This window comes from Physeter macrocephalus, unplaced genomic scaffold, assembly GCF_002837175.3.
Source record: "Physeter macrocephalus isolate SW-GA unplaced genomic scaffold, ASM283717v5 random_491, whole genome shotgun sequence".
NCBI classification, from domain to species: Eukaryota; Metazoa; Chordata; class Mammalia; order Artiodactyla; family Physeteridae; genus Physeter; species Physeter macrocephalus.
This window is the reverse complement of record NW_021145777.1, coordinates 6,454-29,443: the sequence shown is the minus strand read 5'-3', so window position 1 is coordinate 29,443 and position 22,990 is coordinate 6,454. Positions and strand designations below refer to the sequence as shown.

At 55.1% G+C, this 22,990-nt stretch overlaps 1 protein-coding gene and 2 long non-coding RNA genes across 6 annotated transcripts in view; 2 read left to right on the top strand and 1 right to left on the bottom strand.

Annotated features, from left to right (window-relative positions):
- The first annotated feature begins 1,557 nt into the window (after positions 1-1,557).
- Positions 1,558-3,878, top strand: LOC114485086 (uncharacterized). The gene is made up of 3 exons (XR_003678554.1): positions 1,558-1,733; positions 1,957-2,045; positions 2,241-3,878. It is a non-coding gene; the product is annotated as an uncharacterized lncRNA (long non-coding RNA).
- A 3,021-nt stretch (positions 3,879-6,899) lies between these two features.
- On the bottom strand, positions 6,900-8,840 carry LOC114485087 (uncharacterized). 4 transcript variants are annotated; one of them, XR_003678556.2, is made up of 3 exons: positions 8,708-8,840; positions 7,725-7,862; positions 6,900-7,528 (listed from the first exon to the last, which is right to left on the bottom strand). It is a non-coding gene; the product is annotated as an uncharacterized lncRNA (long non-coding RNA). The 4 variants fall into 4 exon arrangements; XR_003678557.2 differs by lacking the exon at positions 8,708-8,840 and adding an exon at positions 8,061-8,215; XR_003678558.2 differs by lacking the exon at positions 8,708-8,840 and adding an exon at positions 7,960-8,048.
- Positions 8,841-9,675: 835 nt separating this feature from the next.
- The window catches only part of LOC102978583 (myosin-7), a gene marked incomplete at its 3' end in the record, with an annotated part of 19,584 nt that continues 6,269 nt past the window's right edge, over positions 9,676-22,990 (top strand). Inside the window, exons 1-25 of the mRNA XM_055083035.1 lie at positions 9,676-9,721; positions 10,949-11,001; positions 11,430-11,638; positions 11,897-12,040; positions 12,333-12,489; positions 12,663-12,690; positions 13,315-13,423; positions 13,507-13,599; positions 13,703-13,766; positions 14,185-14,283; positions 14,519-14,622; positions 15,285-15,423; positions 15,530-15,648; positions 15,757-15,906; positions 16,189-16,359; positions 16,971-17,280; positions 17,551-17,618; positions 17,952-18,039; positions 18,673-18,790; positions 18,936-19,059; positions 19,342-19,478; positions 19,726-19,981; positions 20,609-20,851; positions 21,001-21,177; positions 21,990-22,135. Coding sequence (XP_054939010.1) covers positions 11,438-11,638; positions 11,897-12,040; positions 12,333-12,489; positions 12,663-12,690; positions 13,315-13,423; positions 13,507-13,599; positions 13,703-13,766; positions 14,185-14,283; positions 14,519-14,622; positions 15,285-15,423; positions 15,530-15,648; positions 15,757-15,906; positions 16,189-16,359; positions 16,971-17,280; positions 17,551-17,618; positions 17,952-18,039; positions 18,673-18,790; positions 18,936-19,059; positions 19,342-19,478; positions 19,726-19,981; positions 20,609-20,851; positions 21,001-21,177; positions 21,990-22,135 — 3,245 coding nt within the window. The remainder of the gene's footprint in view (positions 9,722-10,948; positions 11,002-11,429; positions 11,639-11,896; positions 12,041-12,332; positions 12,490-12,662; positions 12,691-13,314; positions 13,424-13,506; positions 13,600-13,702; positions 13,767-14,184; positions 14,284-14,518; positions 14,623-15,284; positions 15,424-15,529; positions 15,649-15,756; positions 15,907-16,188; positions 16,360-16,970; positions 17,281-17,550; positions 17,619-17,951; positions 18,040-18,672; positions 18,791-18,935; positions 19,060-19,341; positions 19,479-19,725; positions 19,982-20,608; positions 20,852-21,000; positions 21,178-21,989; positions 22,136-22,990) is intronic.

Here is a 22,990-nt window from a genome sequence, read left to right as displayed (position 1 = left end):
AAAAATATACATAATAACTTCTGGCCATTTAAAATATCAAAACAATGAAAAACATTTAAAGAGACTAGAGGCAAGAGGGAGGGCAAGGGGGAAAACAGAAAATGAACAAGAAAGAAAGAAACAGCAGTTTCAAGTAAATAGCAACAAATACCAGTGTGCCTAAAAATCCTGGAGGCTGCTGCTCCCTCTTAAGCTATGACAGCCTTGTTCCCTGGAGGCTGGGCCAAAGAGGTGGACATAGAAGCCTTTGTCTCCCTTATTTCCCCCGGATGGACACAGCTTTGGACAGTGGCCATGGATGGGGTTGCTCAAGACCCAGACCTTTCAGCACCCACCTCCAGCTTACCTTCCGCAGAAACCTTCCCTCATCGCCCTCTCCCCTCTCACTGCCCTGCCTCTGCATTCCTACATTTATGGACTCAAATTTTCAGTTATTTTACCCATGTTAAGTGTTGCCACTCCGGACCTGTGATCATGTTGGCCGTGTGTTCATTGATCTGAAAACTCTTTGAGGACAAAGGGGCCTCTGACCTGCCTCTTTACCCCCTCGGAGTCTAGGTGCTGCCTGGTCCACAGAGAGTGTGCAGTGACCTTCCTGTCCCCTTCCCTCCACCTCTCCACGCTCTTCTCCGGTGACAGTGCCAGAAGCCAGGAGACCCTGGTTAGCAGATGACCATGCAGGCACGTCTGTCTAATTCTAGCCAAGGGCATGGGGGAAGGGACAGAGCCCAGGGCCCTGTGGCCTCTCCTCTGAGAGGACGCAGGGCTAAGAATAGGACGGGAGATTAGGGAGGGATTTGAACTGCATTGTTATCTCACAGGAATGGCGTTCATTTGGGAGTGTCTCTTTTCCAAGCTCTTCCAAGAGCCGCCCCACCTCCTCCCCTGCCCTGTGTCTCTGTAGGGGTGCCCACCACTGTTCTCTCACCACTTCTTTCTCTTCTCTTTCCATCTGCTCTTCTCTGCAAACGCCCATCCATTCCCATCCCCTCCTCCTGTCCCCCGTTCCTCTCCAGCCCCATCCTAATTCCTCATCCCCTTTCTTCCTAAGTTCCTACCCCTTCACCTGTTTTCCCTACTTCTCTGCCTGGATCTGCTTCCTTCCACCACTTTCCACAAGTCCTTCCCACTTACCTTCCCCCCTGCTTCTGTCTCCCTCCTGGCCCCTTTGCCCCACGACCTCTCCTCACTCTCTTCAGCTTCAGGTGCCAGATTTGTTTTCCAGGCTGGTGGCCTTTGACTCCCCTTTCCTAACACTTTTGGACCAGTGTCTCCTCCACTCCTCCCTCTGTCCCACTGCTGTGTCCCCTCCCTCAAAGCTGAGCTGGACAAGCACAAGTAGCAGAGGTTGAGGTGGGCTGACAGCCTCTACTCCCCTAACTACTAGAAACCATCAGCACTAGACACCAGGCAAAGGGATACCTCTGAGGACGAGACCCAGGACATGCAGGCCATAGGGGACACCTCCCGGAGCCCAGCCAGAGCTATTCTTAGGAACCCAGTACCACAAAAGGGCCTATTGCTTTGTGTCACACCAACCCCATGGAGCTGCTCTTGGCAGCCGAGGCTGTAATCTCAGAGACAAGGGGCCCAGACCTGGGAGGCTGGGCTGGAAACTGCCCCCTGCCCTGACTTCTCAGAGCATAAAGGCTCTGTCCTTGGGGGAAGGTCATCTCCCACCGCAATGCACAGACACCCAGCTACACAGCTCTGCCGCTCTTTCTGCAGTCTTGGTCTGTTCACAGCTGAACCTCAGCTCTGCCACCTCACCCCTTACTCCTCCGCTGCATCTCCTGGTCCCCATGCACCCTCTCCTGGTTCTTCCCCACTCCCAGCAAACCAACTCCCTTCCCATCTTACTGCCTCCCCACTCTTCCTGCTCAATATGAGTCAGACTTTTTTTTTATCTAGTCAGTCCATAGCCCTTTGATAAAGGCTCTTCTTTCCTTGCTGCAGGTGCGGGAGCTAAGACCCCGGCTCTGGTCTCTTGAGACCGTGAGGAGCACGACCAGCTCTCAATCCCTAGTCTGCTCCATGGATCCGAGGTGAGCTGGCAGTCAGGTTGCCTGCTGCCCCTGAAAAGCTCCCCTGGGAGAAAACAGCAGCCAGCTACCCGGCTCCTTTGTTCCAAATCAGACCCAGGGAGGTTGCTTACCACCCCTGCCCCATGACAGGAAGGACCTGCGTGATGTGTGTATGTATCTCTTTGTGTTCTTAATCAGTTTCTAACATTTGTGTAGAACTTTGGGGCATATGTGGCAGAGGACGAGTATCAAAGTCCTGCACTAAAACTCAGGCTCGCAAACCCAGCAACAGGAATGCTGCCCAGCACTGCAGCGCCGGCAGAGCAGAGAAGAACCGGCCTCCACCTTCCATCCTCTTGGAACACCAGCGAGAGCCCTGCTCCAGGAGACCAGCCGTTCTCCCACGGCGGGTTATGGGTTGGGACAGGCAGAGGTACCTGGGTCGTCAAACCAGGAACATTACCTTTCCAGGTGCAATAAACATACTGAGGCATAAGCAAGCAGAAGAAGCTGAGCCACGGGTGCTACTCATGTTTCCAGATCACTCTGTAGGGCTACTCTCTGCCCTCCAGCCCTAGGCTAGTACTCATACCGTGGAACCCAGGAGGCCTCAGTCGGTGAGGGCTACAGGATGACAGCACAGCTGCCCCTGTGCTCTGCTGTGAGCTCCCTGCGTGCATCTCTGGGAACGAGGAGCGAGCCAGCTGAGTCTCCTCCCGTTTGCAAGCCCACTTTACGGAGGCAGTCACCTCAGCCCTCCAAGTATTCCCAAACCACCCCTCCAGCTTCCGGAAAGAGAGAAGGAATAAGAAACCAGAACCAGAAAATGTAAAAGGGACTGGAGAACAAAACAAGGGCATCTTTTATCACCCCCTCTTCACAAGTGCAGGACTGCCGATTTTTAAAACAAAGTAAATCGTGTTACTCGGCCCTCTTCCCCTTCTAGTTGCTGTCTAATCTCTCAACTCACTGCCAAGCTCCTCAAATGCAGGGGTCACACCCACTGCCTCCACTTCCTGGCCACTCATCCTTTTCTTAATACCTTGCTGCAGCCTGGCTCTGCCCTGTGACTGCAGAAGGTGCTTGCTCCAAGATCACCCGAGTTCCTCCTCTCCGCCACCCTGACATTCAGTCTGTCTTTGGCATCTGACGCTATGGCCACCTGCTCCTCTTGAAGAACTTCTTCTGGCTTTTAGGAAACTGCCCTTTTCTCGTGCTCCTTGGTGCTCTTCGAGTCGCCTTCTCCAAGCTCTCCGATCTCGTGGCCGTCCGCCGAGGCAGTCGGTCTCATGTACCAGCCCTGCCCGCCAGTCCCACTAATTCCAACTTCCTACAGGGATGCAGACCATCTTCGTCAGGTGCCCCACTGTGACCTCCAACTCCCCTGAACCAAACACGTTTTCCTCTTCCTGCCCGCCTAAGAGCTTGTTCCCTTTTGCTGCTACCCCCATGCTTGCCAACATCACACAGTCATGAGTCTGCCTTCCTCATTTCCTGGGTCCAGTCTGGCAGCAAGGCATTTTATTTCTTCCTGAGAAATCCTTCCAGCCTCGCCCTTTCCCCTTTGCATCTGCTGGCCCTGCTCTTCTCCTGACCTTGATCGTTACCCTAGCCTCCTCTCCGATCTCCCTGCCTCCAACCTCTTCTCCCTCAAAGTGCCCAGTAATACCTGTGCTGGGCCCTCGAACTCTGCTGTCATGACATCACAGTGACTGCTCTCAGGTCTACAGAGCTTCGGTCATTCTTCACTACCTCTAGGACACTGTCTATTTTGCTGGTCTGGGACACATGGCAGAGTCAGCAGAAAACACCTTGGAGGAAGACAGAATGGGGCTTGAATCCCAGCACCACACTTGCCGCTCGATTTTTTTTTTTTTTTTTTTTTTTTTAATAAATTTATTTATTTATTTATTTTTGGCTGCCTTGGGTCTTCGTTGCTGGGCGCGGGCTTTCTCTAGTTGCGGCGAGCCGGGGCTACTGTTGTTCTTTGCATTGCGCGGGCTTCTCACTGCCGTGCCTTCTCTTGTTGCAGAGCACGGGCTCTAGGCACACGGGCTTCAGTAGTCGTGGCACGCGGGCTCAGTAGTTGTGGCTCGCGGGCTCTAGAGCGCAGTCTCAGTAGTTGTGACGCACGGGCTTAGTTGGTCCGCGGCACGTGGGATCTTCCCGAACCAGGGCTCGAACCCGTGTCCCCTGCATTGGCAGGCGGATTCTTAACCACTGCGCCACCAGGGAAGTCCCGCTGCTTTATCTTGAACAAACCTCTTAGCTCTCTGGCCCCCACTGCTGAACCATAAAATGCAATTTAATTGATTGGCAAATGTGAGCATGAAGGGAGATGATGTGCATCAAACACCGGACGTGGTGCCTGGCACAGATAGGCACTCCACATACGAACAGCCCTTTCCCCTCTTCTACAACGAGAGCCCACCTGAAATCTCCAGAGCCCAGAGTCTGGCCAGGTGTATGTCCTCTGAGTCCTTACTACCTCACCACGCCCTTCCCCTGCCATACCTTTGGTCATGCTGGGATTCTCACCACCTAGACCACATCCCTGCTCCGAGCGCTTCTCAAAGTCCTACTTTCCCTTCAAGCCCCACCTAGAAACCTTTGTTCCAGCCCACACTGAACAAGAGCTTCTCTGCCTTGGGGTCGCCCTGGATGTGGACCACACTGTGTAGCCCTGAGCCATCCTCACTTGGTTTCCAGTGTGCTACCTGTGGCTTCCTGATGGGAATGCCTGTGAGTCAGAGGCCATGTGATCTTCCTGTGGCCCCCACAGAGCTGGGCACGCAGCAGGCTCAGCAAGGTGCCTGATTCAGTGACTGGGACCCAGCTGGAGGGTGGAAGGAAGAATGAGACAGGCTGGCAGCTGGAAGAGAGGCACTCCTGGCGAGTTCATCCAACACTAATGCTCTGTCTTGAGACTGGCTACAGATACGGCTCTGTCTCTGTACCAGAGGTGTTTTGCAGAGATGTATACATATCCATGTATGTGTAAAGTGTGTAGGCACATGTGCTCATGGCCACTCACCTGAATTTATGGTAGGAGTAGAGGTGGGGAGACAGGCGATGGTACCAGAGAGGCTTGCTTAAGAAAAGGGGGTCTCTGACTAAACAAAAATAGAGAACCCCTTCTCCCCTTGGGAAGGGGCAGCCGATGACTCAACCTCTTGGTTCCTCACTGAGCAATTACCAGCCACTCCTATTAAATCCCATAGTCTCTCTATATCCTGGGCTGATCCAGGCTTGGCAGCCAGGATACTGCCCCAGGGATGCCTGTGAACAGAGCAGAGGTCCTCGGGTGGCGGAGCCGGGGACCTGGGCTGGGTCCCCACCTAGAGCCCAACACAGAGAGAGCAGCGTGCAGGGCTCCAGGTCTAACACCGAAATGCCCAGGTGACTCCAGGATGCTGGTTTTCAGTTTGCCCGGTTATTTCATAGCACAATACCCTGGCCATTCTCCTTCCGGAGGTTCCTAGGCCCTCTGCGTGCTAAGTCTGGTTCAAGCCCAGGGATGGTCAGAACCGCTGAAGGAACCTCGGTCAGTCCCCTCGCTGAGGGCCTCAGTTTTATCTGCCCCCCTCCACACCCCAACTCCCATTCCCTAGGGCCAGCCCAGCTCCATCAGGCAGCTCCACCCAGGGTCACTAAGAGCTTCAGGCCTGGACACACACACAAAATCTAACCGACGGTTGGTTCTAATGGTCAAGCAGCTTCCACCTCAGGGCATCTGCTCCCGTCAGGTGTCCTTGGCCAATGTCACCACTTAGTCTGGGTGACTCCTGGTGGGACTCAGCACAGTGGCCTGTCAGTCATGCAGTGGTGTCTCTCCCGGCCTCAGGGCTGGGCTGTGGGCCTGGACTGGGCCTAGGACAGCCTGAGGACTGCCTCTTGGTCATTGTGCTCCCAAGGGCGGCCTCAATCTGGGCGAAAGAGACCATGGGCCTGCTGGATCTCTGACCTACCTTGGCCCAGACCATCCCTTGAACCAAGTGGACTTAGTGGGACTCAGGAAGATGTGGGGCACAGAACCCATGGCAGGGAAACCACCTTACCTGCCTGCAGTCAGGTCTGTGTTCCTAATGCCAAAAGCTGCCATTTAATATGTCTAGGGACATATAGTGTGTTGGAACCTTTATCTGTGCAAACTCTAATGGCCTTAATTGCCCGTGACTATCCCCGTGTTACAGATGATGACATTGACACAGAGAGGTTCCATGACTGACATCGACCACACAGCTGGGAAATGGAGGGGCTGGGTTTCAAAGTGGACCTTTGTGACCGACTCCAAAGCTTGCCGGGTTGCCCCTCAAATGCTCTCTGAGGCCTCCAGCCTAGATCCAGACTAGTCACACCCCCCCCCACAAGCCTCTCTTTGAGTGAGTTGTGCCCCTCTAAACACTCCCTGAAGGCAAGATCTACCTTCCCCAGCACCCCAAACTAAACTGGGCCAGCCCCAGCCCCCCAGGCCCCTCCATCCAGCTGTCCGCTGTCTATCGGAAAGCAGAGACTAGACAAGGGAGTGGGGGCAGGGGGCGGGGGGGTCAAAGATTTGGAAGCCAGCAGGAAGACAAAAGAATGACAAGAAGGAACAGCTGTTTCTAAAGGGAAACCTGAGACAGGCACAAAGCTCAGGCCCTAAGCCCAGGCTCGTGTGGAGCCAGGGTAGGGATCCCCCCAAGGTCAGGGACTCTGAGGGCAGGCAGATAGGAGTGCTGGGCCCACTCCAGGGTGGGTCCCCTCTCCCATGTGCACAAACAACCCGTGCCTCCTTCCTCTTTCTGGGCCAAGACCCCTGCCTCTTTCTACCCCTCTCCTGCTCCCATCCCTTTGGGTTTGGGGGCTCCTTTCTGATTTCCCTCTTTTCATGCTGAGGTCTCCTCTGACTTGCCCTAGTGCACCCCTCCTCCTCCCATTCCTGGTAGTAATTTTAGCAACTTTTCCTCTGAACTCCCGCTGGCATGTTCACAGCAAATGGCCCCTGTTTGGGCCTGATACTTGATCAGGGTGGTGACAGAGCCCAGACAAAGCAGTCACAATGCTGGGGAGGGGAGACAGATTACCTTCCTTCCACTTCAGGCCTTATTTGGTCTACCTTGGTGAAGCGGCCCTCCCTCGGGCCCCTCTTTATTTATAGCATTTCGCTCTGTTCTCCTTTGTCTTGTCTGCTATCACTCCAGTACACTCTGCACTCTCCCCACACATCCGCCACACGAGGGGCCCCTGGCCCCTCGCTCCTCCCACCAGGAATGGGCATGTGAGCAGAGGCACTGGCTCTAAGCTCAGGCCTGGATTTCACTTCTACCAACAGTTGAACAGAGCTGTCTGGAGGAAGGATCTTTGTATTGGTCACTGTTAGATCCTTAGTGACTAGAACAATGGCACATCGCTGTTCCATAAACACTCGTTGAATGAAGGAATCAGCAAAGCCGCTCAGTCTTCAAACAGTAGCAAGCCGAAGGAAGAGAATCATGATGGAGCCAAGAGTAGGTGCCGGAGGGCTGGAGAAAGAGTGGGGATCTTTAGGACCTCAGACCCTCCAGTCTGTCTCCAAATGGGGGCACTGAGGCAGAGACCCTAGAGGCAGACAGGCGAGTCCTATTCTGAAGTGGGGTGTGGAGAACAGTAACACCATAACACCAGTAGGCCAGCGCCCCTCAAACCCAACAGGAGGGAAACAAAGTACGATAGACTTACTATTACTAACTGTAGGAAAGGCTTTCCAGTTCCACGCCACAGAGGCTGGCCCATGGTGAAGATACTGCCTTTGAGATGGCTCAGCTACCTCCCAAACACTCTTCGTGCATCTCCATTGCCTTCATCTGTGTCTGAGCCCTGGGAAATCAGGGAGGGGCAGCAGCTTTAGCTTGGAAAGATGGAGGGGTGGATGAAAAGAGATTTTGCCCTTCGTCACCGGTCCTGGGGTCCCTACCAGTGGGCCTAATCGCTCAGCACCTGGCAGGGCCTGGTCAGGAACCCCCAGAATTTGATCTGCTGAGCAGGACCTGTGGGGACTACCCAGCAGCTGCACACCTTGACACTGCGGAGCTGCGGCTGCATTGGACGCGCAGCCCCCGCGGTTCATGGTCCGCCTCCCACTTGCCTGCTCCCTTGCCCCTAATGCTGCTCAGCACCCTCACACTGTGTCTTGGTTACCAAGCAGCCCTCACCGAGGCCCCCACCTGGATTGGCCCTACCCTGCTGCACCCACCCCCCCTTCAAAGTGTACCTGTGCTGCACCCCATCCCCCAGCCTGCAGCTCTCCTTCCAAGCAGACAGCTAATCAGATGGGGTGACCCACGTGTGCTGAAGAGCTGTGATTGGGAAGGAGGGGGAATTTGAAACCAAACCACGCAGTGGTTGCCTGGACACGGAGCCAGTGAAGCTTGCACACCCAGTTGCCGGAGGAGTGGCATCGGCTGCGTTCTGTGCTCACAGGCTGAGCCCCAGCTCCCTTTCCTCCCCTCCTCTGTGGCTTCTCCTCAGGCCCCGGGGAAGTGGGAGATCCTTCCTGTCCCTCTGCTCAACTTGCCAGAATACCAGTCTCACCAGAGCCGGAGAGATATCACCCCACAGAACACAAGAGGGGTGTGGGCAGGCACAGCCTGTCTTGGTTAGGCATCTCCTTCTAGATCAGGGCAGCTGTATTATCTATGGCCCTGGGCTAGGGCATTATGTACCTGTGGGCAGAGCTAGGAAAACGGGCAAAAGGCTCCAAACTAGGACCATCAGGCAGCCGGGTCCTGCCCTCCGCGCACAGTGGGTCCTCGAATTCTTGGACTCCCAGGCCTCCTTCCCAGGTCTCCCTCCACAGGCTGGGCTCCATCTCCATCTGCTGAGCTCCTCCCCACCGCCCTTGAATCTGGCTGCCCTGACTGGCTGCATGACCTTAAAGAAGGCATTTCCTCCCTCCATAAAGTGAAGGACTTGGACCCATCACTAAGACCTGTCTGGCTCTGAGGCTTGGTGACCTCAACACATTGCCCAGCCATCCAAAGAAATCAGTGCCCGGGCCAGAGTCCCCATCTCGAAGCTCCCTGGTCGTCGTTCTTGCCATTTGGCTGGGAAACCTCCTTCTAGCTGCCCCCACCTAGCCCCTACCCTGGGCCCAACTCTGCCCTACCCCTCTGCTGCTGACACTCAGCCCCGTCCTATCTCACAGTTGGATGCAGGACCCAGGCCAAGAAGCAGGAAGGACACTGTGCAAGAGGAACCAGGCTGGTCCTGGGGGCAGGGGCGCTGAGGGCAGCAGTGTCAGGGGCCAGGAGAGCACGGAGAGGGGGTGGGACGGGGAGCAGAGGGCCAGGGCCCTGCCTGCCTGAGGTCATGGTGGTCGTGGTCAGTTCCCTCTCCTGCCAGCTGTGGAATGTGAGGCCTGGCCTGGGAGATATTTTGGCTGTACTTGGAGCCATCCCCGCCCCCTGGAATCAGACCCTGCTCACTCCATGCCATAACAATGACAACCACTTCCAATTGTTTCCTAGCTGGAGGTGGCGGGGAGGGGAGCACGGTTTGGGAAGGGGGGGGGAGCCTGGGGGAAATGCTTCTAGTGACAACAGTCCTTTCTAAATCTGGCTGGGGACTGGGTGCAGGTGGGGGTGGGGGGCGCCCTGCTGCCCCATATATACAGCCCCTGACCAGGTCGCTTCCACAGCTCTCTCCTGCACTCTGTCTTCTTTCCTTGCTGTTCTCAGGTAAGAGCCTAGAGCTGGGGGCCTTTCTCTGGGAAAAGGGGCCCCAGGTTTCGAAAGGGGCTCCCTAGGAACAGCAAGCTGCATGCAGGGCTTCATGCAGAGTACCAGGTCCGGTCACTGAGCACACATGGGAAGGTCTAAACATGCATGTATGTGCCAGGGGAGTGGGGGGCCCATGTGTTACAGGGGGAGATGTCTCTATCTGAGCATGTGGGACCAGAATGCACAAGAGGGGTGTGTGTGCGCGTGTGTGTGTGTGTGTGTGTGTGCGTGTGTGCGCGCGCGCGCGCGCGCGCGCGCGGGTGTGGTGTCTGAATGCGTGGTGAGGGAGGCTATGTACCTCACTGCCTAAGACACAAAAATATCAACTGGGAGACATGTTTATGATCAGGCCCGAGGACAGGTAGGTCCATCTGTGGGGAGGGGCAAGAGGATGGCAGAGGACGATTACTTAGGAAGTGTGCGCATAAATGCTAGCCTTGTGAGGCTTGTGATGTGTAACTACCCACGTCCACGCACGCGGAGGGGCTCGTGTGCGCAACTAGGGGTCGAGCCCGCTGCCGTGTGTCTGCCCCCTGCAAAAGTTGCTCCCAGGCACAGGCACGTGGTGTGGCTATTCCTGTCTTCGTACCCTTGACACTGTACTTGTGCTGTATACATACTGAATGTGCACGTCTGTTGTGGACATGGCTGTGCCATGGGTCTGTCTACGAGAAGATACCCACAGGGGCTCCTCTCTGACAGTGTTCACCACAACTGACGATAAAACGGGGACAGGAAGGATGAGAACTGGCTTTGGAGTCCTGAGACTGGGGTTCAAGTCCTGGCTCCACCACTTACTGTTACGTGTTCTTGGACAAGCAAGCCGGTTAACCTAGATTTCCTCCTCTGTAGAATGGGGTGAGGACTCAGTAGGAGTATGTGCATAAAAGTGCTCTGTAGGCTGTAAAGCCCTAAAATGTGACCACTGGTTGTACGTCAGTCGGCTCAAAAAGGCAAGCTTCACTAGACAGGGATAGGCAAGGGTGGGGCCATCTGCCAGGAGTGAGGAGTGAGGGGCTCATTGAGTTGACATCAGGAACCTGGGCGGGGAAAGCAAGAGAGAGGACAGGACCAGAGAAGCCACCACCACGCCCACCCACGTTCAGGCCTGAGACGGAGGGAAGATGAAGGGTGGGGCCAGGGCGAGGCAGGGAAGTAGTCCTGACCAGCCTTCCTTCTCTCCAGGCCCCAGCCAGCTTGAGCCCCTTTCCTCTCGAAGGCACATTCGAGAAGCCAAGGTAAGGAGAGCTGAAGATGGGGTGTGGGGGCATCTGGGAAGACACACAACTCTAGTTTCTGCCTTGCCTTGGGAGCGTGGCTTGGTGGCCAGGAGTTCTTACCTGTGACTAGTGAGGGGGCCAGGGAGGGATGAGGCTCAGAGACGGGTACAGTGGGTATAGTTCGCTTCCTGCTCCCAGAAGCCGGGGACACTCCTCCCTCCTCTAGGAGAGCCCCAGCCGGGACAGAAGTCAGCCTCCCCGCTCTGCCCCGACAGGTTTGCTAGGGCGTTCTCGGGCTAGAGGGTGAGCTCAAGGAACGAGGGACTCTCGGTGACCCCTCCTGAGTCCTGAGCACAGTGCTAGGCTTTGGGGCTCCTGCTGAAGGGGAGAGCCCCGAGAGGGGAGTGGAGGGGAGGGCAGCCAGCTCCTTTTCCCTCCCGCTGCAGGCGCAGCCATGGCGGATGCAGAGATGTCTGCGTTTGGGGAGGCCGCCCCCTATCTGCGCAAGTCGGAGAAGGAGCGGCTGGAAGACCAGACCAGGCCTTTCGACCTCAAGAAGGATGTCTTCGTGCCTGATGTCAAAGAGGAGTTCGTCAAGGCCAAGATTATGTCTCGAGAGGGTGGCAAAGTCACCGCCGAGACAGAGTTTGGCAAGGTGGGTGGCAGGGCCGGTGTGAGAGGCCACCATCGATGCCCCCCACACCTGGGTGGCCGGAGAGGGGTGCCACCAGGATTGCCCTTCCTCTGGGTAGGGCCCTACTCCCTCCAAATAGCCCTTCTCATCCCCAGCATCCGGTCTTTCTTCTCTGGGACCCAGGGTCCTTATCTCATGAGCATCGTTGTCCTACAACTTGCCTAAATCCTATCCCTGCTGAGGGGGCTGACAGCAGGGCCTGCACATGGGCTGTTGCAGACGGTGACTGTGAAGGAGGAACAGGTGTTGCAGCAGAACCCGCCCAAGTTCGACAAGATCGAGGACATGGCCATGCTGACCTTCCTGCACGAGCCCGCGGTGCTCTACAACCTCAAGGAGCGCTACGCGTGCTGGATGATCTACGTGAGTGCACCCCGGGACATCCCTCTGAATCTGGTGGCTTCCTGCTCCATGTACTTCCACCTCCTGGAGTCCCAAGAGTTTCTGTCTTTTGTGCCCAGGCAGTATTGCACTCTGTCCCAATCCCTGCCTCCTTGGTGCAATCCTAATACCCTGAGGGCTGGGATTCCTCAGATTGAGCGCGTTCATACGTTTTTCCTTTCTCTTCCTCTCCTAAAGACCTTTCTCTAACTCCGAAAACCGCCAACCCTCCCCTTTCATCACTGGCAACTCACTCCTCGTTTTCCTCCCCTAGACCTACTCGGGCCTCTTCTGCGTCACCATCAACCCCTACAAGTGGCTGCCGGTGTACAACGCCGAGGTGGTGGCCGCCTACCGGGGCAAGAAGAGGAGTGAGGCGCCGCCCCATATCTTCTCCATCTCCGACAACGCCTACCAGTACATGCTGACAGGTGACAAGCCCCAAGCAAAGGGTTTCCTTAGGGCCCTTCCTCCTCCGGAGGGGTTCAGGCCACTGGGAGTTGCCGAAGAGAGGCAGGGAGCTGGGGCAGGGTTGGGGCGGGGGGAAGCCAGACGGAGCATCTTGTGTGGCTCCTGACGTTTCCTCCCCATTTTCTCCCCACAGACAGAGAAAACCAGTCCATCCTGATCACGTGAGTGTGGCTCCTACCTGTTCCCTTCCAGAATCTCCCTGAGCCCAGTCCCTATCAGGACCCCAGCCCCTGTGCATAGACCCACAGTTCTCTTTCCTTCCACCTTCACACCAGCTCTGATTTCTTCTCTGGCCTTCACCCTGACCTCTCCTTGCTCTCCCCCGTCCTTTCTGCTTCCCTTCCCTCTCTTATTTTTCCTCTCCCATCTCCTTCACTCACGCCCCTCCAGCTCATCACTCATTTATCCATAATCCCAGTAACACCACGTCTTCTTCACCTCTTCATTTTCTTTCATCGTTCCCTTCGTAAACCTTCCCCATTCTTCCAGCCCCACCCATTCTTTTCCAAAACAGCCCAGGCCCATCTCCTCTGATTGACCTTGCCCATCTAAGACCAGGTTCCACCTGCCCAAATCCACACCTTCTTGCAGCATCCTTCCTGGTTGCTACCCTTGACCATATGTATGTCAGAGTACAGCTGTGTGTTTGAGATGCATATTACCCGGTGGCTTCCTGCTTCAGGGCTCCCCCTGCCAAGTAAAACTAGGCAATCTCTCCTGACTTTAGGCTTGTTGGTCTCAAACAATGTTTGTTCACTGCCTAATAAGCCCAACTGTCCCGACAGCGGAGAATCTGGGGCAGGGAAGACGGTCAACACCAAGAGGGTCATCCAGTACTTTGCTGTCATTGCTGCCATTGGTGATCGCAGCAAGAAGGAGCAGGCCTCAGGCAAGGTAGGCCTACTGTCCTCCAGGGGCCTGCACCGCAAAAAGGGAGGAGGAGGCCTCTCACCTGCCACCCTTCTTGACCTCTGCAGGGCACCCTCGAGGACCAGATCATCGAGGCCAACCCCGCCCTGGAGGCCTTCGGCAACGCCAAGACCGTCCGGAATGACAACTCCTCCCGCTTTGTGAGTGGTCCCTGACTTTGGACTTGGGATTTGGGCTGGTCAAGGGATGATGTCAAATATGAGCCTTCCCTCAACTCATCACCACTCTTCTCCACCTCTCCAGGGGAAATTCATTCGAATCCATTTTGGGGCCACCGGAAAGTTGGCATCTGCAGACATAGAGACCTGTGAGTGCCATGGATCTGTTAGGGCTCAGCCTGAGCTCACCCTCATTCTAACCATCTCTGTTTCAACCTCCCTCTTTGTCTTTCTCAAGGGCCCTGCCCCTCAGGCTCTCTCCCTCTCTCCATCTCTGTGTCTCTAGGTCTATATATTCGTCTCCTTCTGAGACTTCCTCTGGTCTTTCTCCATCTCTGTCTCTGCATGTCTGTGTGTCTTTCTCTGGGACTTTTCTTGGAGATCATTTCTCTCCTTCTGGGACTCCATCTCCATCCCTGTGTGTCTGTGTATGCGTCTCTCTCCCTCTCTTGTCTCCCTCTCCCTCTGTCCTTTTCTCACTACATTTATCATTCCTTTTTTCTCTATTTCCTTATACTTAAATCCCAACTTTTTCTTCCTCTCTTTCTTCTCCCCTGCTATTCACAGACCTTCTGGAAAAATCCAGAGTTATTTTCCAGCTGAGAGCAGAGAGAGATTATCACATTTTCTACCAAATCCTGTCTAACAGAAAGCCTGAGCTGCTGGGTGAGTCACAGCTACCAACTGAGACCAACTATCTCCATGGCAACCTGGTCACCTCGGCTTGCGGCTGCTTGTTGACAGACCCTGTGTTTATGGCATACTGGATTCAGTTCTGTGGGATGTAGGACCCTGTTAAGCCCTGTCATGTGCTCTTCTGCAGGTCGTGGGCTGTGGCAGATAGCCCCAGGGAGGGCCAGGGGTTTGCACCCACATTCTCACCATGTCTTTCTCCCCCCAGACATGCTGCTGATCACCAACAACCCCTATGACTATGCATTCATCTCCCAAGGAGAGACTACTGTGGACTCAATTGATGACGCAGAGGAGCTTATGGCCACTGATGTAAGTGCGTGAGGACCCAGCTGAGAGGCGAGGGGATTGGAGGTCAGAGGTAAATGGGACCAGTTCACTGGCCCAGGAATAGAGCTAAGACACTGGCTGTCTGTTGTTCAAAGTGGTATGGCCCTCCCTGAGGACCAGAATGTGCCCTATGACCAGGGTGTGCTGGGGTATGGGTGTGGTAAGACAGGGCAGGCCAGTACTTGGTGTTTTCAATCAAAGCAGAGAGGGTTGAAAGCCATGGGACAGAGAAGCAGACAAGCCAAAAAACAAGGCGTTACCAAGGGAAACGGGGTAGTGGTGGTCACGCAGATGCCGTGGGCCTGGGGCAGGCTGTTAGGTAAAGAACAGGTATAGAGACATATGAAAGGTCCAGACAGGGAAGCAAAGGTAGGGCCTAGAAGAGGGGTAACAGTAGGAAACATGAGTGGGCAACCCAGAGCACCTCCAGCGAACAGCCTGACCACTGATGCTGAGGCTGAGGCACTCTACACCCCACCCGGCTCTTGTACCTCCCATCTTAGTTTTGGAGTTCCCCACTGGGGATGGGAGTCTCAGAACTCACAGGGATTCAGGAGACAAGATCTCTCTCCAGCTAAAGAGGGGTCTCACTTACTTGCCATACTCCCATTTCTGGCTTCCACCAACACGGGGCCTGCCTACAGAATGCCTTTGATGTGCTGGGCTTCAGTTCAGAGGAGAAGAACTCCATGTACAAGCTGACGGGAGCCATCATGCACTTTGGAAACATGAAGTTCAAACTCAAGCAGCGAGAGGAGCAGGCCGAGCCAGATGGCACCGAAGGTGGGAGTCAGGGATGAGGGGAGCAGCTGTGGAGCCACTGAAGCCTACATCTGCAGAGGAGTCATCTCATCCTTTACTAACTTTGCTACCTGCCCTTTCCTTCCAGAGGCCGACAAGTCCGCCTACCTCATGGGGCTGAACTCAGCCGACCTGCTCAAGGGGCTGTGCCACCCTCGGGTGAAGGTGGGCAACGAGTACGTCACCAAGGGGCAGAATGTCCAGCAGGTGGGTCATCTTCAGAAGTTAAATGGAGGGCTAGCATGGTGCAGTGGGAGCTTTGCAACTCACTCTTTCCTACCACTCTCTCATCCGGGCCTCTCCTCCACCTTCCAGGTGGCGTACGCCACTGGGGCGCTGGCCAAGGCCGTGTACGAGAAGATGTTCAGCTGGATGGTGACGCGGATCAATGCCACCCTGGAGACCAGGCAGCCGCGCCAGTACTTCATAGGCGTCCTGGACATTGCCGGCTTCGAGATCTTCGACGTGAGTGGGGAGCCCCGGGCCGGGAGAACAGTAACTCACTGGTTCGCACAGGCAGCCACCGCTGGCTGAGCCGGCTGCAGGCCAGGCGCGGGGACGGCGGTGGGCTCCGCAGTGGTGGAGACGGTCATGTGTCTTCAGGCGGCTCTCCCTCCCCCCCCTGACAGGGGAGGGGAGGGACCAGCTGCACCCCTTGCCGGGCTGGACGCAGCCCTGGGCCCACCCCGTGGGCCACAGCCAGCTGCCCACCTGACCCGCTCCCCTCCCCCACCCCCCTCTCTGTAGTTCAACAGCTTTGAGCAGCTCTGCATCAACTTCACCAACGAGAAGCTGCAGCAGTTCTTCAACCACCACATGTTCGTGCTGGAGCAGGAGGAGTACAAGAAGGAGGGCATCGAGTGGGAGTTCATCGACTTCGGCATGGACCTGCAGGCCTGCATCGACCTCATCGAGAAGGTGCCGCTTCGGCCCCTCCGCCTGAACTCTCCACTCACACCCCACATGCATGAACGGCCCAGAAAAGTGGCAGACCCCTCTCCCTTCTGGGGATCACGATCCAGACAGCAGAAGAAGCCCAAGCCCTAGTTCCCAGAACCTTGCATTATCCTGGTCACCCAGGAGAGGTTGGTGCCTGGGAGAGCTGAGTTTCCAGAGGCTTGAGAGTGGACACACGGAGGACGGGCACCTCAAGGATGGCCTCCTACACCGGTGTGCTTGCGGCCCTGGTTTACCCATCAAGGAGCAGGAAGTTTGAGGGTGGCATAGGGGAGCATAAGAGAACACCTATTTTCAACCCCATCTTCTCAGGGATCTGGGCGACGGAGTGGTGTGTAAAGCACCTGTAGCATCCACATTCCCAGACTTTCACAAGGGTCCCACCGAAATCAAACAAAGTCCCACCTTGGGAAGGCTTGAACAGGTCCCAGTCAATAGATAAGTGTACTCAGAGCTGACACTGATACCTAATACCCAAAGGAACATCTCCATTTGCAAATATTGACCCTAGAGCAGGGTCCGTCTCCATCTGCTTTAAGCAGGCTCAGTGATGCTCTCCCCTCCACCCTCAGCCCATGGGCATCATGTCCATCCTGGAGGAGGAGTGCATGTTCCCCAAGGCCACTGACATGACCTTCAAGGCTAAGCTGTTCGACAACCACCTGGGCAAGTCCAGCAACTTCCAGAAGCCACGCAACATCAAGGGGAGGCCGGAAGCCCACTTCTCCCTGATCCACTACGCCGGCACCGTGGACTACAACATCATAGGCTGGCTACAAAAAAACAAAGACCCGCTCAACGAGACGGTGGTGGAGTTGTACAAGAAATCCTCGCTTAAGATGCTCAGCGCCCTGTTTGCCAACTATGCTGGGTTTGACACACGTGAGTGCAGACTGGGACCCAGGGGACTGGGCGCAGGATTTCTGCTGTGGTTCTGAGGCAGGTCAAGTGCCACACCCCACCACTTCCATGTCAGGCTGGGCCCCAAGCTTTACAGGTTCAGTGAGATAGAACTGGGTGGAGAAGCTGAGGCACCCACAGTGAAGACCCTGGCCTGCAGGCTAAATGTGAAGAGAGGTTGTGATTCCTCACCCCCTGTCCAGACTCCCCACATGCACACTCGTCCCGTTTTCTCGACTCTCCTTCCCACAGCTATCGAAAGGGGCAAAGGCAAGGCCAAGAAAGGCTCATCTTTTCAGACCGTGTCAGCTCTGCACAGGGTGAGTGTGTGACCCAGTGCCACCCCAGCCCCGCTAGTGCCCTGCCTGGTTCATCCCCAGCTCCTCCCTCTCAGTCTCTTCAGGCCCTTCCTGATCCTGTCCACCCTGTCTTCTCTCCCCGTCATCTGCTGGTCTCGTCTCTCACTCCTTTCTCATCTCACCTCGCTTCACTGTCCCTCCTGCCTCCCATCCTCTCCCCCTCCACGTCTCCCCTAGCCCTCCTTTATCCTCTAGCTCCTCGCATTCTCTCTGCCTCTCTTTCCCTTCCTTCCTCTCCGCTCACTTCTCTCTCTTTCCTTTCTTTACTTTTCCCTCTTGGGTTTTGGGCCACAGGAGAATCTGAACAAGCTGATGACCAACTTGCGCTCCACACACCCCCACTTCGTGCGGTGCATCATCCCCAATGAGACAAAGACTCCAGGTGAGCCCAAGAAGTCGGGCCCAGCCCACTGCTGAGACGCACTGTCCCGGGGTCAGGGCCTTCTAGGTCACCTCCTGAGCTCCCACCATGGAGCTTTCCAAATCACACTCTTCTCATCCCATTGCCAATGGAGTCTCACACACTACCTCCCACCCCGGCCACAGTGCTGCCTTACATTTGGAATGTGTAGCTCAGAGTAACGTGCAAGGCACTTTGATGGACATTACCTCATGAGTGCCTTACAACCACTGAGGACACGTGTAAGGATTGTTTATCCCTTTCTGAATGAATCATAAGGAGATGGAGGAGTTCAGGTGCCTGGGTCCAAGGCCTGGCTCTCTTCTGATCAGTTCGGTGACCTCGGTCAAGTCCCTTAACCTGTCCGGGCTTATGTTATTCTCTAGAAAATGGGCTATATTTGCCCCGGCTATCACCTATGATAACAAGCACAAACCATATAAAACAAGGACTGGGAAAGCCTTTCCGTTACTCTCAAAATATGGCTAGGAAAAAATACTGACTTGCTAAGGTTATAGGCCAGTACGTGGCAGAGCCAGAATCAGAACCCAGAACCCTTGGCTCTTGGTCCCGTGCTCTCTCCACACACTCCTCTCTCTTGCCCTCCTGCCACAGGGCTGATAGACAACCCCCTGGTCATGCACCAGCTGCGCTGCAATGGCGTGCTGGAGGGCATCCGCATCTGCAGGAAGGGCTTCCCCAACCGCATCCTCTACGGGGACTTCCGGCAGAGGTGGGTACCAGGGCCCCCCAGGGCTCAGGGAACAGGGGGAGCATGGGCAGCCTCGGGTGGGAGGGGAGTCTTCAGGTGGCCTCAGATTCTGTGGGCAGAGCAGATCAGTGCAGAGCGTGGGTAACCACGGGCACCTCCCTCCCAGGTACCGCATCCTGAACCCGGCAGCCATCCCCGAGGGCCAGTTCATTGACAGCAGGAAAGGGACAGAGAAGCTGCTGGGCTCCCTGGACATTGACCACAACCAGTACAAGTTCGGCCACACCAAGGTGAGGAAAGGGAGGAAACAAACTGATTACAGGAAGACCTGTCTTGTCCTTTGACTCCTCACCTCATGGCTCCTTTCCTTTTACCAACCACCTCAGGAACATTACTGAACCACGTGCTAGCCCTCCCCATGGACCAGACAGCACTGCTCCCCCGTGCCAGCTGCAGCTGCCATTGACCTCCTTCCTCCAGTTCTTTCCTGCCTTGTTAGCCTCCCTAAGACAAGCACCCCCTCTTTTCCCTCCTGCCTGTCCTAGTCATGTCCACACACACCTTCTCCACAGGTGTTCTTCAAGGCGGAGCTGCTGGGGCTGCTGGAGGAGATGCGGGACGAGAGGCTGAGCCGCATCATCACCCGCATCCAGGCTCAGTCCCGGGGTGTGCTCTCCAGAATGGAGTTCAAGAAGCTGTTGGAACGCAGGTGAGAGATCTCAAAGGGAGGTTCTCAGGTCTCTAAGGCCCAGGTTGGTTCAGGGCAATATAAGGAGAAAGAGCACACCAGGTCTTCAAATGACAAAGAGGGCACGACACACATACAGACACGGGGTGGGCCTTGCTGTCGGAGTGGGGGATGGATGGAGGACAGGGCCATGACCCAGGAGCCAAGGCCTCAGGACGGGAAGGAGGGAGGAAGCTCTCTCACCAACCGTCTTGCTGTTCCCCCGCAGAGACTCCCTGCTGGTAATCCAGTGGAACATTCGGGCCTTCATGGGGGTCAAGAACTGGCCTTGGATGAAGCTCTACTTCAAGATCAAACCGCTGCTGAAGAGCGCAGAGAGAGAGAAGGAGATAGCCCTCATGAAGGAGGAGTTTGGGCGCCTCAAAGAGGCTCTGGAGAAGTCGGAGGCTCGACGCAAGGAGCTGGAGGAGAAGATGGTGTCCCTGCTGCAGGAGAAGAACGACCTGCAGCTCCAACTGCAGGCGGTGAGGCTCCCGGACCTCTGCTGGCTCTTCTGCCCTACCCTGCCCACATCTCCCACACACCCTGCACTTCCCCACCCAGGGGCTCACCATCTTGTGCCCTCATAGGCGGAGGATTCTGGAATCAACACTTCCAAAGACCTCCAAAGAGGTCTCTCGAGGGAAAGAAAGGGAAAGGGAGAAAGAACTAACTTAAAAACATGGGCTTTCCACCAGGGTTCAACCTGGATCCACAGCTTAATAATTTTGCAACCTTGGGCAAACAGTGCATTATCTTTGAATCTCAATGTCCTCATCTCTAGATGGGAAATAAAGCCGCCCACCTCACCAGGTTGTAAATATGTAAAGTGCTGGCATCAACAAACGCAGTTCCCTCCCTTTGATGGAGGAATCAGAGGAAGAGGGCCAGATAAAGAGACTTCTGGTTCCCTTCCTCTCTGCTCTCATCCCCCAGTGCTCCCATCACATTGCCCTAAAACTCTTCTTCTCCCCATCCTTCTGAGGTTCTTCTCAGCTGGGGAGATCCTAGAGCTCCCCTCCTATAGTGAGGGTGGAGCCTGTCCCTCCACGCACTTGCCAGGGCGAGGACCTCACCCACCAAACAGCTTCCCCTCTGTACCTTGCCCTCAGGAACAAGACAACCTGGCTGATGCAGAAGAGCGCTGCGACCAGCTGATCAAGAACAAGATCCAGCTGGAGGCCAAGGTGAAGGAGATGACCGAGAGGCTGGAGGACGAGGAGGAGATGAACGCCGAGCTCACGGCCAAGAAGCGCAAGCTGGAAGACGAGTGCTCTGAGCTCAAGAGGGACATTGATGACCTGGAGCTGACGCTGGCCAAGGTGGAGAAGGAGAAGCACGCAACAGAGAACAAGGTGAGGGCAGCTGCCTCTGGCTCCAGCCCAAGTCTCCTCAGGATTCCCAGACCTGAGTGTGGCCCTGGTCCTTGGCATTGGAGGTCTCCACAGATGTCTCCAGGTTGATGACCTTTGACCCTAAAGGGGATGGGGTTCTTGGTCAACAGGTGAAGAACCTGACAGAGGAGATGGCTGGGCTGGACGAGATCATTGCCAAGCTGACCAAGGAGAAGAAAGCTCTGCAAGAGGCCCACCAACAGGCCCTGGATGACCTTCAGGCTGAGGAGGACAAGGTCAACACCCTGACCAAGGCCAAGGTCAAGCTGGAACAGCATGTGGACGATGTAAGTAGATTGTCACAAGGGCCTAGATATACCATGTCCATCTGTGCTTGTGTGCGTGTGTATATGTTTGGGGGCGTGGGGTTGGAGAGTACTCCCTCTCCTGACACCTTTCTAGAAGGGAGCTGGGGAATAGAAAAGGGGAGGGGTGATCAATTCTGATTTATATATCTCATCTTGCTGATGTGATCAACAGTAGAGACGGGCTTCCTTATTTCACTTTATGTTCAAGCCTATATGTCTCTCCCTTCAACCACAGGATTTAGAGGGTTCTCTTGTAAGAACGTGAAACATTTTCTTGGGAATTTTGTGAAGCTCCTCAAGGATGATCTTTGGACTTCTAATATTTTAGCCAAGATCTGATCCTCAGTGATCATTGTTCCCACAGGTAGCCTTTGAGCATATCTCTGCTGAATCACTCTTTATCACTCTGTGTTATCATTACTGAAGTATTGGTCCCAGACATAGACTGGAAGCTGCCTTTAGGTGGGAACTTGGATTTATTCAATTTTGTGTCTACAGTGCCTAATATGGGGTCTGGTATCCAGTAGGTGCTTATAGGATGCAGAATGAATGAACGTACCTTTGGGATTTCATCCCACAGTCATTCATTCAGTCATCTGTCAAATAGTTACTGAGCATCTCTCCATGCTAGGTGCTCTCACAGTCCCCTGGCAACAACCGGCCCATTCTGGGGAAACTTTCCCAAGTCTTGACACCTCTCAGGATTCCTCAACCACAGAGGGACTAAGCTCCCAAATCACCAAATAAGGATGCTTGGCCTAACAGGGCACATTGGTTCTTTTCTCCATCAGCTGGAGGGATCCCTGGAGCAGGAAAAGAAGGTGCGCATGGACCTGGAACGAGCCAAGCGGAAGCTCGAGGGAGACCTGAAGCTGACCCAGGAGAGCATCATGGACCTGGAGAACGACAAGCAGCAGCTGGATGAGCGGCTAAAAAAGTAACGTGTTCCCCGCCCCATCGCCCTTCCTCCTCCCCTGCCCAGCAGCCTGTTCCGCCCATGGCAATATTAGCTGAGCCAAGACATCCATCCTCAGAGGCAGCAGCCTCATGCAGCCTCCATAAGTAGGTGCAAAACTGTGGGCAAAGCCTCCAGGAAGAGGGCTTTCCTCCCCCAGACACGCACATCAGGGCCCGGCAGGCCTCCCTGGCAAAAGTCTAACCCGGATCCCTCAAGCCCTCTCTTCCTGCTGAGCACTCAAAAGGGATGGAAAATAACAGCTCACCCCCTTTATACACAAGTCTCTTTGGAGACCAGTTGCTTAACACGAAGGAAAGCTCCACACAAAAGCCTCTCAGGTAAGTCCTTTCAGGTTCTTCACAGAGAGCCCAGAGGACCACAGAGAAACGGCTCAGCCGCCACGTGTGAGCAGTGCACGGTCTGGCTACTTCTTTGTTCAGTGATCTTGTGGTTCCAATTCTTATTGCAAGATCTTCCAAAATGTGTAGATCCACTTTTCACACTTGGTAAACAGTGAGTCTGTGGGGCATTTTTGGATGATCAAAGATCTTATGGTGTTTTAGGGTCAGGACTATGAAAGGCTGTGAAACTCATCCTGGTCTACAGTCTCACCAGGAAGTCTTCACACTTCCCCAGGCACAGTACTTGCTGAATGAATGAATAAATATATGATCCCATTGATCCTCAAACCACCTTTTAAGAATGGTACTTGAGGGCTTCCCTGGTGGTGCAGTGGTTGAGAATCCGCCTGCCGATGCAGGGGACGCAGGTTCATGCCCCGGTCTGGGAAGATCCCACATGCCGCGGAGCGGCTGGGCCCGTGAGCCATGGCCG